Source organism: Peromyscus maniculatus, chromosome 3 (assembly GCF_049852395.1).
Source record: "Peromyscus maniculatus bairdii isolate BWxNUB_F1_BW_parent chromosome 3, HU_Pman_BW_mat_3.1, whole genome shotgun sequence".
In the NCBI taxonomy this organism is placed as follows: domain Eukaryota; kingdom Metazoa; phylum Chordata; class Mammalia; order Rodentia; family Cricetidae; genus Peromyscus; species Peromyscus maniculatus.
The window spans coordinates 92,090,831-92,104,897 of NC_134854.1; the positions used below are offsets into that span (position 1 = coordinate 92,090,831).

Sequence of the window (14,067 nt, forward strand, 5' to 3'; positions counted from 1 at the left end):
TTCACTAATTGCACATTTTCTTCACTGTATATTTCCTAATTTGTTGTTGTAACTGTTTGAACATATCATTTCCCTAGGTCAGTCAATCTGAGATAGCTCTCCTAATGTTTCTGCAGAAGTCACCTGATTTAATGTCTTGGATATGTCTTAAATATGTCTTGGATTTTAACCAAAGCATCCATTAGAGATCCTAGTAGATTTCTGCTGGAGAGCTGTAAGCCAATATCTTTCAGTGATTGCTCATGCTCTTTGTGATTGTACATTTGCCTGTTGATTGACACCAGCCACTCTCACACACACTGCCCAGGCATTTGCTTTTGTATCTGCTGACTGCTTTGCATCAGCTCCTCCAGCCTAGACCAGCTGCTCAGAATTTATAAACCAGGCCTTTACAGTGAGAACAGAGCTGCATCAGACAAGCAGGGGGATCAGGATGGAGTCACTAACCCAGGTCCTTATGTCCCTGCTGCTCTGGGTGTCTGGTGAGAAATTTTAAATATTATAACCTATTTAGAGTCACTTCTTTGTATATAAAAATTTACAATGTGTGTCAGGCTATAATAATATTTATGCAATAATACTCTGACAATATAGCATTACCAGGACATTAAATGAAAAATTTAATTTGTATTGAATTCTGTAGTTTTTTTATTATGCATGATTTTTGATATTCCTGATTGCAGGTGCCTTTGCAGACATCGTGATGACCCAGTCTCCATCCTCCCTGGCTGTGTCAGCAGGAGAGAAGGTCACCATCAGCTGCAAGTCCAGTCAGAGTCTTTTATACAATAACAAGAACTACTTAGCCTGGTACCAGCAGAAACCAGGACATGCTCCTAAACTGCTGATCTACTGGGCATCCACTCGGTATACTGGGGTCCCTGATAGGTTCACAGGCAGTGGGTCTGGGACAGATTTCACTCTCACCATCAGCAGTGTCCAGCCTGAAGACCTGGCTGATTATTACTGTCAGCAGTATGACAGTACTCCTCCCACAGTGCTTCAACCTCCAACAAAAACCTCCTCTGAGATTCACCAGCTGCCTGCACCACACACAGCCCTGGACCTGCACACTTCCTCTTCCCCCTTCTGCTTTAGAGCCGGTGTGGATGAAACATTGATGGAGATAGTTTGCAGAGCCCAGATAAATATAATGGGTTTAATGTCTCTTACGTCTTTTGGTATGAAAAACCTTTATGTGATAATGCAAAAGAGAACTCAGTATTATTTTCCTACTCTTTCTGTAACCTATTACCCCAAACTCTGTGTCTTGAATATAAGGGATTTATCTTTTCATAGTTCTGGAGCTTTGGTGTCCATCATAAGAGTCTATGGGCTGAAGTGACAACAATGACAAACTGTATGTTGATGTGGAGGCTGTGGAAAGAGTGTTTCCTGCTTTTTGTAGATTCTCGAGGGCCTTATTACTTCCTTATTTCTGTCGTTTTTTCTGTTTTTTCTTTTCCTTTCCATAAATTCTGTTACATTTTCTTACATTTTAGTTAATTAAATACCTCTCTGTCTTCACATAAGTGTGTGTTTGTGTGTCTGTGTCTGTGTCTGTGTGCACGTTTCTTGCTGCAGAAAAGATGAATAAAGGAAAAAACACAATTGAAATGGTGGGAATTAAAATTACAATGTATCGCCAGGCGGTGGTGGCACACGGCTTTAATCCCTCACTCCGGAGGCAGAGGCAGGAGGATCTTTGTGAGTTTGAGGCCAGCCTGGCCAGCCTGGTCTACAGAGCGAGATCCAGGAAAGGCACAAAGCTACACAGAGAAACCCTGTCTCAAAAAAAAATTACAATGTATCAAATACAACCTTTGGAGCAAAGAAATTAACAATTTCTTTTTTTTTTTTTTTTTTTTTTTTTTTTTTTTTTTGGTTTTTTTGAGACAGGGTTTCTCTGCGTAGCTTTGCGCCTTTCCTGGAACTCACTTGGTAGCCCACGCTGGCCTCGAACTCGCAGAGATCCGCCTGCCTCTGCCTCCCGAGTGCTGGGATTAAAGGCGTGCGCCACCACCGCCCGGCTAGAAATTAACAATTTCAATAAAACTGAAGAAAGAATATCCTGGATCAAGTTTGAAGTAGAAACAGTATTGTAAAAGAAAATTATCTTGACTATAATGTCAAAGAATTCTATCCTGTGATGAAGAGACCTATACCAAGAATCATAAGATATAGAAGAGCTGATATAAAAACCAAAGACATAGGGAACATATTGAATGAAATGAGAACAGAATATTTCATAAAAGAGAAAAAAGTGACAAACACAGAAAGGCATTTAGTTGTCTAATGGATGACACCAGAGAAGGACCTCCCCACACCACGGATTGTGTCTATAATGTAAAAAATACAAAGCAAAAAACCCATGTCCCATGATATAATTGAAAAATGCCAACTCACCTCCAATATAAACACATCAGAACTATCATTTGAAACTGTAAAGGCCAGAAAAGCATAGAACAATATATTTCAGGGAATGATAGTAAGTAACTGTTAAATAAGTTAACCATCTCCAGCAAAATTGTACTTAAATTGAGGGAGAAATAAGGTCATTACAAGACAATCACAACCTAAGGCATTTCATGACCATGAAGACAGCACTGCGGAAGATACTATAAAATACTGTGCACAGGGGAAAGAGTGTTTCAATCATGAGAGCACAGACAAATGTTGGTGTCATGAGAGGAACAGAAGAACAATGGCTATCAGGAAAGTATCCAGTGTGTTTAACACTGTAAGCCAGAAACTCCAAAATAGCTGAGGACTAGGGAAAATGGAAAACAACCTAATAAATCAGGAAACCCCAACAAAATTATAGACATTAAAAAATTTCTTAATAACCTTATGTGACTACAATTCAGCAATCAAGATACAAATATTGTTGGAATAGGTTAAAGAATTACATCCAACAGTCTACTTCATTTAGGAAGCACACCTAAGTGGTACTGACACAAACATGTGCTGAGAGTCAAATACTGGCAATAAATCTACCTTGAGAATGGGGGCTCAAGCACAGCTCTGCTGATATCTGGTACAGTAGAATCTAAACAAAACATAATCAAACACATAAGGAAAGCAATACAAGAATAGAGTCATTGAAGGTATATAACAATTCCACATGTATACACAGCAAATGTTGGGACTCAAATTTTATAAAATAAACCAGGATGCAATCGACATAGAAGGTCATAGATATGTCCTGATACAATAACAGAGGGTATTTTCAGTGCACCACTCTTTGGATTCACACTGAAAACCATCAGAGAAACTTTAGAATTAGACAACATGAAAAAGAATGGATGAGTCAGACATCTAAAATATATCTCATTTACCATGTATACATGTACACTGTATATATGTATACATGATTAACATAAGGACCACCCCAATTCTTGCAAATGAAATCTAGGAGTATATTGAGAGTTGTGTGCACTATAACCAAGTTGGTTTTGAGTCAGGGGTGAAAGGTTGTCACTGTATACAATATTTTCCCATTTTTAATGCCTCCAGTTCAGGTGCCATTTAGAAGAGAAATGCTCATTATGAAAGAGCCTCACTGCTCAGGTAATCTGGGATTTTTCTTAAAGGCTGTGGTCCTGTGTGGAACTGATGGTGATTGTACAGAGGTTCACAAAACCCAGCATCATTATACTCCTTCTGTGTCAGAATAGAGACGTTGCCAGCATATCTGTCCCTCTGTCCATAGACCAAGCTGGGACTCCTAAACTGGATGGTGACTGACAGAAATTGTGAATTCTGAGGTAGTGTTACTGGTTACAGGGTAAATTCCCCCCCCCATTTGTAAAGGCTTCATGTGGACTGAGAATTGGCTTTGGATTGGGAAGATGGAGAGACCTGCCTTATCCTCAGTGATGTCTGTCCACTCTAAGTTAGGTTTCCAGCCTCCTTCTTTATCCCATGCTCACAGCTCACACTGCCTCTTCTGCTCCTGATGACATTTAGATTAAAGTTACTTAGTAGGGCCAACATCCCCTTCTCCTCTAACCATGATACCTTGTTCTTTCTCCATCTTATTAAACCCAATTGTTTTCTCTTGGTGAGAAGTATCACAATGCAAGACATGTTGTTATGATATACAAAACTTAGTTTAAGCTAGAGGAGATGGATCAGTGGATAAGAGCCCTTCCTGGTCTTGCAGAGGACATAGGTTCAGTTCCCAGCATTCCTATGGTAGTTCCCAACCATCTGCCCCACTAGTTTCAGGGGATCCAATGTTCTCTTTTGGAATCTGAGCATAATGAGCACACATGTGGTGCACAGACATACACAAAGACAAAACACATATACACATAAACTACAAATAAAGACTTCCATCTGAAAAGTTTAATTCTGAGTAATCACAGTGCTCCTATAGCTCACATTCTTTTCAACAAACAGAGCAGTGGCAATGCCCTCCCCACTTGGAACTTCAAAATAACAGAATGTGATGATTTCACAAAGCCAGCCACAAAAATCACTTGGGATACACTTAACATACTCTAGGGAATACTTTCTTAATTCTAACTGCCCCAGAGTGACACAAGAGCAGGTGTCCTTTGAGCAGAATCAAGCCTTTCTGAGCTGATTTGCATATGGAGACATTAACTACAGTGCAGATTCCTGAAATCATCTTTAAAGCAGCTTGCCAATGCGCATGAAGCAGCCTCTAGTCCAGCTCACAGAGATGGTGTCAGCTGCTCCCCTGCTGTGGTACTGTTGCTCTGGGTTCCAGGAGAGAGGGTGCAGTGTTGGGAAGATCCCTTGCAGCCCTTGTTCTTTTCCATGCTTTAGTGTCCTGATCATTGAAATGATGTCATTTAATTGGCTTTAAGTTTTTCTTTTATTTTATGGCTTCTTAGAGTTTAGCTCATAACTAACACAGATGTGATGGTTTAATACTAGGGCGAAATCAGTAAATCTGTGATAGTAAGGTGTGTTTATCATTCCAGGTTGCACTGGTGACATTGTCTTGACCCAGTCTTCAGCTTCATTGCCTATGTCTCTAGGTAGAGGGCAGCTATCTACTGCAGGGCCAGTGTAAGTATCAGTGCAGCTGGTACTCATTTTATGCACACTAATGCCAAAAGGAACCAGGACAGCCTCCCAAACTCCTCATCTATGGAACATCTGACTTAGCATCTGGGGTTCCTGCCAGGTTCAGTGGCAGTGGGTCTGGAACAGACTTCACCCTCACCATCCATCCTGTGGAGGCTGATGATGATGCAACCTATTACTGTCAACAGAGTAGGAAGCTTCCTCCCACAGTGCTCCAGGCTAAACAAAAACCTCCTAGGTTTGCTGCTCACTGACGTTCAGTCTTTGAGCTATTTCTCACCAGACATCTCAACCCTGTGATTTTAGAAATCTCGTTTGTAAAAAGGGAAAAGCTGTGAAACAGAGATTTCTTAAACTAATATGTGTGTTTGTTCTACTGTTGTGCCCACATTGCAAGACCCCTGAGCATGACCATATCTGATGTAAAACACACAAGGGTTTATTGATAAAAAGCACTCCTGGGATTGGTCCCTGTCCAACCCTCTGACTGAGTGGGTGGAGGAGGATGGCCCTGAGCTTTTACAGTGATGGGTTTTTAAATGGAAATACTGAAAATAGGGTGGTACAAGTCTTTGCATCATGTGATTGGGTGAGGGTATGTAACCTTTGAATTTACCCTTTGGGGGTGGGTTACAGTTATCATTTTTGGGCATATCTGGACAAGTCCCAGGCTTTGTCCTTGAGCTGCCATGGAGACAGGCTGGCCTTGCATGTTCACAGTGACCCATGCACGTAGCTCTAAGTTGGTGAGGGGTCCCAGACAGTAAACAGTTGACTGAACCTTGAATGGTCAGAGTACATGAAGAAAGGGAACTAGGGCAAGGACTATGTCTTTTGTTCATGGCCCTTCCAGAAACTGCTTGCTCAAGTCTCAGGAAACTGAATTTGAGGACTGATCTCTGAGAAAAGACTGAGCAGCCTGTTATGGTGTCTGCTTAGTCCTTTCACTATGTATGTGCTGTGGGATGGTCTGTATGTCAAATTACTCTGATTGGTCAATAAATAAAACACTGATTGGCCAGTGGCTAGGCAGGAAGTATAGGCGGGACTAACAGTGAGGAGAAAAGGTGGGAACTCACTGCCAGCCTCTGCCATGACAAGAAGCATGTGAAATGCCGGTAAGCCACAAGCCATGTGGCAAGGTATGGATTTATGAAAATGGATTAATTTAAGCTATAAGAACAGTTAGCAAGAAGTCTGCCACGGCCATACAGTTTGTAAGCAATATAAGTCTGTGTGTTTACTTGGTTGGCTCTGAGCAGCTGTGGGACTGGCAGGTAATAGAGATTTGTCCTGACTGTGGGCAAGGCAGGAAAACTCTAGCTACAAATGGCACCCAAGGTGTTGGCAAGAGTTTCCACCTAAAACCTGAGTAAAAGGATTCTAAAACGGAGCTAAAAACAGTTCCTTGTTGTTTCTCTCAAGTTAGCAGCAGCCTGTGTGTTTGAGATACTATGGCGGGTTCCTGGCATGTGTGCTCCACCTGCAGTATGGCGGGAATGAGGCCTCTGCAAGTGGCACATTAAACTGAGTGGTGAATTTAGCCTTTGCTAGTACAAAACAAAAAGAGGTTTCTGAGCTACACACTGCTTTGATAGAAGCATAGACCCCAGATGGCTCCCAGAGCTGGTGTTAAACATACCACGGCCATATTGGGAACCTGAAGTGGGTGAAACCAACAGCCACAGTGCCGTTTCAGTCTTAGAAGGCTGCAATTTAAAGCAATAGGCTCAAGGTAAGATAAAAAATAAGCCACATAAAGATGGCTACCACATAGAGAATCGGAATTATGTTCTCTTTGATATTCGTAACTGAAAAAAAACATTTGATTGCAAAAGCTGTTGAGTATGCCAAAAGGTATACTTTAAAGGTACCTTGACTTCAAAATTTGGATGTAAGGTTTTGTTGCTTTGGAAAGGAGGCTCTGTTTTTGTTTCCACAGAAAGCCAGAAGCTATGGATTTGTTCCAGATTAAGATACATCAGGTTTGACCAGCCAAAACCCCCTGAAAGGTCTCTGATGAAACCAAGGCCCAGATGATCCAACATCCAAAACCATTTCAAGGCAACTGGCTCAGATGATACACCCTCACGGACTACTCCATAATCCTAAAATTTTCTTTGTGTCCCCATAAGATACAGTGCCCCCCCTCCAGCAGGAAGTAGTAAGAGAAGCTACACCCAAATTCCCAAATATACCAAGCTGGCTTTGGAGATGTGTAAAAGTTAAAACCTTCCTCTTTAAAAAAAAAAGAAAAGAAAAGGGGAAGTGCTGTGGGAAGGTCTTATGTCAAATTACTCTGATTCGTCAATAAATAAAACACTGATTGGACAGTGGCTAGGCAAGAAGTATAGGCAGGACTAACAGAGAGGAGAAGAGAAAGAACAGGAAGGCAGGAGGAGACACTGCCAGCCTCTGCCATGACAAGAAGCAGATAAAGACACCGGTAAACCACAAGCCATGTGGCAAGGAATGGATTTATGAAAATGGATTAATTTAAGCTATAAGAACAGCTAGCAAGAAGCCTGCCATGGCCATACAGTTTGTAAGCAATATAAGTCTCTGTGTTTACTTGGTTGGCTCTGAGCAGCTGTGGGACTGGCGGGTGATAGAAATTTGTTCTGACTGTGGGCAAGGCAAGAAAACTCTAGCTACATGTATGCTTCATAATTTATCAGTTTACTTATTTATTAAAGACTTCCTTTAAAAAATATCATCTCTGTGTGTGTACGGGCATGTGTGCGCAGTGTGTGTGTATGTGTGCATGTTAGTGTGTGCACATGCACCTGAGTGTGTATGTGTGTTTTGTTCAATAGATTGAGTAGACAATCATTTTAAACTTACAGGAAACTTTTTTCAGTCTCTCAAAATAATCAGAGCTTGAATACTGAAGGTTGTTCCTTGTGTTGTAGACACAAGCTAACTTTCGTACCCTAATATCACATTTCCACTTCTATATGCTTGAAATTTCAAAGTCCTTCTTCAGAGGATCACACACTCAAGCCTCCTGCAGCTGCTTTACTGCTTAGCTTCTGATCTGCATCTCCGTGCCCATCCCTGATGCTCATACACGTGCTTGGACACATTAGCTGCTCTTTTCTCTTCATCCAAAAGTCACATACTCAACCACATATGGGGTTGAACCTAAGCCAAATTATAAATGTCATCAAGAGCTAAGACACTGAGACATATGAGCATGGAATGCAGATCATCATGAATAAGCAGGTTCTCCCCATATACTAGTCCAAAATCCAATTCCGAGCCAACAAGATACCCTAACTGGAACATATTCAGGGTGGGGAGCAGCTAGTCACCCAACTACCACTTTTTCTGTTCTCATCACTGGAAGTTGAAACTGATGAACCTAGGTTATTCTTTCAAAAGTTCTAATGTCTCTAAGAGACGGGAGTGATTACTAACTAATGTTATATTGGTTTTGAAATATCAAGTCAAAACTATTATTGTAAAATATCTTTGTAGTTAAAAATATAAAGAGTCAACTGAAAAATCTAGTGAAACAGTCTACTTTATGGTCATGAACAAACACATCAACTGTCATAAAAGTTTCACAAATATTATAGTCTTTGCAACAGACAGAAACCATAGTAGAAAATTATAACCAGTTGAAATGCTGAGTTGTCAAGCCCAGTCCCAATGGATACACCTACAAAACAAATCCCTCACCCTAGACTAAGAGTGGTCAGAGTGATTGTAAGTGCCAGAGGTTCAGGAAGTTTGCTATGAGACTGTGTCTCCTAGTGTGGTCAGAAAACATGCCTATAAAGTCTTCCCAGCATAACTGCCTAAACATAAACTGAACAAGGACAGCAATAGACATGCTAAAATGAATAAGGAAAGATCATAAGACCTCAGTCCTATACAAAGAACTAGAGGCAACTCAGGAGTGCAGAGTGTGGAAGAGTCTTTTAAGGAGGACCATCCAACACCCAAAGCTCACTCTGAAAACATACATACAATAACACTACACAGACTGAACAGGTTGTATTTAGAAATATATGTGTATACAAATATACATATATGTATACAACAACCATTAGTGAAAGAGATGCCATGAATTTGAAACAGAGCAAGGAGTGGTATATGGGAAGGGCTAGAGGGAGAAAATGAGGAAAGTAGAATGATGTAACTACATTATAATCTCCAAAAACAAAAGAAGTAATAAATATTTTGAAAACTATTATAACTACAATAATTGGCCTATTAGTTGCATATGACATTATGTATTGTCATATACTTATTTATATATATTTTGATTTTACAAAATTATATCTTTTTGAAGTGAACAAAATTCTAGGCAAGATCTCTGAAGGAAGAAAGTAAATTACACAAAATGACTTTGACTAATGTGGACCCAAATTAATGCCCAAGACTTTGCCTTTTTCCTTCAACATGTGGGTGTATGTGTATGTGTGTGTATGTGTTGTGTGTTTATAAAAATGAAATTAGACCCATATTTATTACCTTCCACAAAAGTAACTTCAAATAGATCAAAGACCTAAATTCAAAAATTCAAAAACAGAAACTTATCCAAGAAAATATAGGCAGATTTCTACATGGTATCAGCACAGGAAAAAAAACTTCTAAATAAAAATTCATTTACCCAAAAATCAAAACCAATTATTAACAAGTGGAATTTCATAATAAATAAAAATCTCTCATATAGTTATTGACAATCAAATGGGTTAATAGGAAACCCAAACATTAGGATGAATATTTGCCAGGTAATATGTAAGAGAGAAATAATATCCAGAATATACAAAGAGTTCAAAAAACAAAGAATAAAGATAAAGCAAACAAACAGCATAGTTCATTCAAAAAATTAGCTTGTGATCTGAAAAGAGATCACAAAATAGAACAGAAATAAAAATAACTGAGATATATCTTTAATAATTTGTCATTCTTAGTAATTAGTGATAGAATTAAAATAACTTTGAGATTTCATATTACCCCAGTGAGAATGGCAAAGATCAATGGAAAAACTGAAAGAAATGCTAGAAAGGATGAGAAGAAAAGATAAATCTCATTCTCTGTTGGGGGAACTGTAAACCAGTCTAGTCACTCCAGAAATCTATGTAGAGAATCAAATAAAACTACAAAATAAATATGACAAAACTACTCCATTTCTTCCACATGCCCCAAAGACTCAATCAACAGCCTACTCCACAGATACTCGCTCAGTCAGTCATGTTCATTGGAAACAACCTAAGAGTCCCAAAATGGATGAATGGATAACTAAAATGTTGCATATATACATTATGGAATATTATACAACTATAAAGAAAAATGTCATTTGAACATAATAGATGGAAGTAGAAAAGATCATATTGGGTGACCCTGAGAGACAAACATCAAAAACCTCTAGCTCCAAATCCACATTCAAGTATATAACCTGGAGTAACTGCAAAAACCAGAAACATATAAAAGAAATCATTGTGGGGAAGAGAAGCAATAGATAAGGAAAGGGAAGGGTATAAGTGATTTGAAGTGGAAAATAGGTGCTGTAATTAGAAAGTGGGAGAAATATAGAAAAAGGAGACTGAAGAGTAAAGTAACAGTATAGATGTCTGAAATTTGTAGGCAATCATATTATTAACTATTTAACTGAAAATTCCTATAGTACATATAACTCTACATATGTATAGACCATATATATACATATATAATATTTTAATGAAATTTCTCATTTATGCTGACAATGTTCTCCTCAAGAGCCATTGACTAGCAAAGAAAGAAAAAAGAAAAAACGAAAAATATCAGCCATGAAACACTGTCTTTTGAGTTGTTGCTCAGAGTTGTTCAAGAGGCTCCTAAAACTTTTAGGCTATTGCTGTTGCCCTTGATCTCCACCCAGAGGCAGAAAAAGGTAAGTCCCTATTATACTTTGGACACAAGACCCAGAGGACCCAAGCTTTATAGGGCATGTATGCACACTCTCTGAAGACTAGCTTTAGGCAACATAGAAGCTTCCAAAGAAGGAAAGCAACCAATAATCCTTCCCAGCTATGATGCCTATGAACCACAGTAATGACAACCATGGCACAATCACCCTACAATTACAGTAATTGTACACATATCCTGAGAGTAACCAATAGTTTTCTGACCAAACTTAAAGCCTGTTCAACAAGAAAAACATTGTCCCTGGTACTGGAAATCCATTCCAACTACCTCGGGCTAGTGAAGTCAGAGGTACTGGAGGAGAACCTACAACTATCACTTTACTAAGGCAGCATAATCTCTAACTACATTATTATTTGTCCTTATACCCAAAGATCAGCACAGTTCTCACTCCTCATCAAGGAAACGTCTCTTTGAAACATGAAGATTAATACAGAATATCACAATTGATCAAAATACAGACTTGAGGAGTTTAGTGACAATTGATACACCTAAAACACAACTCTTTTTTTCTTTTTCCTTCTTTCTTTCTTCTTATTTTATTTATTTATTTATTTATTTATTTATTATTTTTTGATTTTATTTTATTTTACAATACCATTCAGTTCTACATATCAGCCACGGGTTCCCCTATTCTCCCCCCCTCCCACCCCCTCCCCTTACCCCCAGCCCAGCCCCATTCCCACCTCCTCCAGGGCAAATCCTCCCCCGAGGACTGCGATCAACCTGGTAGACTCAGTCCAGGCAGGTCCAGTCCCTTCCTCCCAGACTGAGCCAAGTGTCCCTGCAAAAGCTCCAGGTTTCAAACAGCCAACTCATGCAATGAGCACAGGACCTGGTCCCACTGCCTAGTTGCCTCCCAAACTGATCAAGCCAATCAACTGTCTCACCTATTCAGAGGGCCTGATCCAGCTGGGGGCCCCTCAGCCTTTGGTTCATAGTTCATGTGTTTCCATTCATTTGGCTATTTTTTTCAATAATTGAGTAAAACCGAAATTTATTATAAGCCACAGTCACCCTAGGGACCTCCATGCTATATATATAGCCTCCATGGTTCTATGGGTTGTGGTATGATTGTTCTTTATTTTATATCTAGATTCCACTTATGAGTGAGTACATACCATGACTGTCTTTCTGGGTTTGGGTTACCTCACTCAGGATGATTTTTTTCAAGTTTCATCCATTTGCCTGAAAATTTCATGCTTTCATTGTTTTTCTCTGCTGAGTAATACTCCATTGTGTATATGTACCACATTTTTCCATCCATTCTTCCGTTGATGGGCATCTAGGTTGTTTCCAGGTTCTGGCTATTACAAATAGTACTGCTATGAACATAGTTGAGCATGTATCTTTATGGTATGAATCAGCATTCCTTGGGTATATGCCTAAGAGTGGGATGGCTGGGTCTTGAGGTATTTCGATTCCTAATTTTCTGAGAAACCGCCATACTGATTTCCACAGTGGTTGTACAAGTTTACATTCCCACCAACAGTGGATGAGTGTTCCCTTTGCTCCACATCCTCTCCAACATTGACTGTCATTGGTGTTTTTGATCGTAGCCATTCTGACAGGTGTAAGGTGGTATCTCAGCGTTGTAAAACATAACTCTTACCTAAGGTTTGGGGATCATTTAGGAAGAGGAGTTGAAAAGATTGTATGAGTCAAAAAAACAGCAAGTTTTCTGTGAGGTTGTGTCTGCTATAAATGTCAGAAGCTACACACATGAAGCCTAACCAACATGTCTGTCTAAACATGAACTGAACAAGAATGACTCCAATAGACACTAATGTGAAAAGGAGAGCTCAGGAGGCATTAACCCTAACATAGAACTATGGGTAACTAAGGAATGCTGAGATTAGGAGAAATAGTCTCCTCAGGGAAGAGTACACTAACTGGTTATCCAATATCAAATAGCTAACCCTGAAAATGTATGCATACAAGTCATATTATATGGATGGATTGGGCTGTATTTATATATTATATTTTGAAATATATTTATATATGTATACAAATGAGTACATATTTAACAATTCAAAGAGATCATGAATTTTAAAGAGACCAAGAGAGGTATGTGGGAAGGGTGGGAGAAAATTGGAGATACTCATAAGGAATGTCTTTGATGCTGGTCTGGAGATAAAGGGGACTCCATTTAGGTTTTCTCTGTCTAAACATGAGAGGACCTTCTCATGCTACTCCAGGAGATCTCAGGCATGGACTCATGAGTAAATGAGCTGTTGCAATGATAAAAATTCATTAGTTGGTAATAAAAATACAAATGCATCAGTGTCATGAGAAACTCGGAGATCTATACAGCCATCACCTTCCCCACTGAGCTCGCTGCCAGGGTGATACTGAACCTTTTAACTTAACCTGAATCAAACATGCCTCTGTATTTTTTCTGCCACAGGAATTTTCCTAAAAGCATCCATAGTCAAATGATCAGTGTTGAATGTTATTCTACAAAACACAAGTAGGAACTAATTGGAAGGCCATGATCTGTCCCTTCTGACTTCTTGACCATGTTCCATAACCACTGAAGGAGCTCTGAGCAAGGACAGGAGAAGACCAATAGCAATCTAAATGGACCTAATCTCATAGATGAGCGGCCTGCACCCATGGTTAAGACAGCAACATTTCAAGCTCCCAAAACACACATTTCCTTTGATGTGGGTCAACAAAATGTTCAGGTTGTTATCTTATTCTAAGGTACACTTTCCATCTCTCCTATAATTCATGTTGGAGAGTCTTACTCTCCAGTTCTACCTATATTCCAATCATGAATCCACTTGCATGTCATTCCACTGTTTTTCTTATTTATTTATTTATTTATTTATTTATTTATTTATTTATTTATTTATTTATTTATTTATTTGATATTATAGTTCATTTCCACAGTGTGACTCAAAAGCTTCCCATCTGAAATAAATACTTGGTTCCCAACTTATGTCTCCCAGGATTGAAAGTGAATGAATCATGAGTGCTCTGACTCAATTACTATATTTATCCATTGCTGTGTCATAATTAAATGGAATTATTGGGAGCTTGTGAAAAGTAAGAAGTTAGTGCTAACTGAGGAACTAGGGGAGTGCT

At 39.2% G+C, this 14,067-nt stretch overlaps 1 gene segment (V, D, J or C); it reads left to right on the forward strand.

Annotated features, from left to right (window-relative positions):
- The first annotated feature begins 432 nt into the window (after window positions 1–432).
- On the forward strand, window positions 433–1,672 carry LOC102926793 (immunoglobulin kappa variable 4-1-like). The segment is given in 3 exon segments: window positions 433–482; window positions 684–974; window positions 1,629–1,672. Coding segments are annotated over 3 exon segments (384 nt in total).
- Window positions 1,673–14,067: the final 12,395 nt, after the last annotated feature.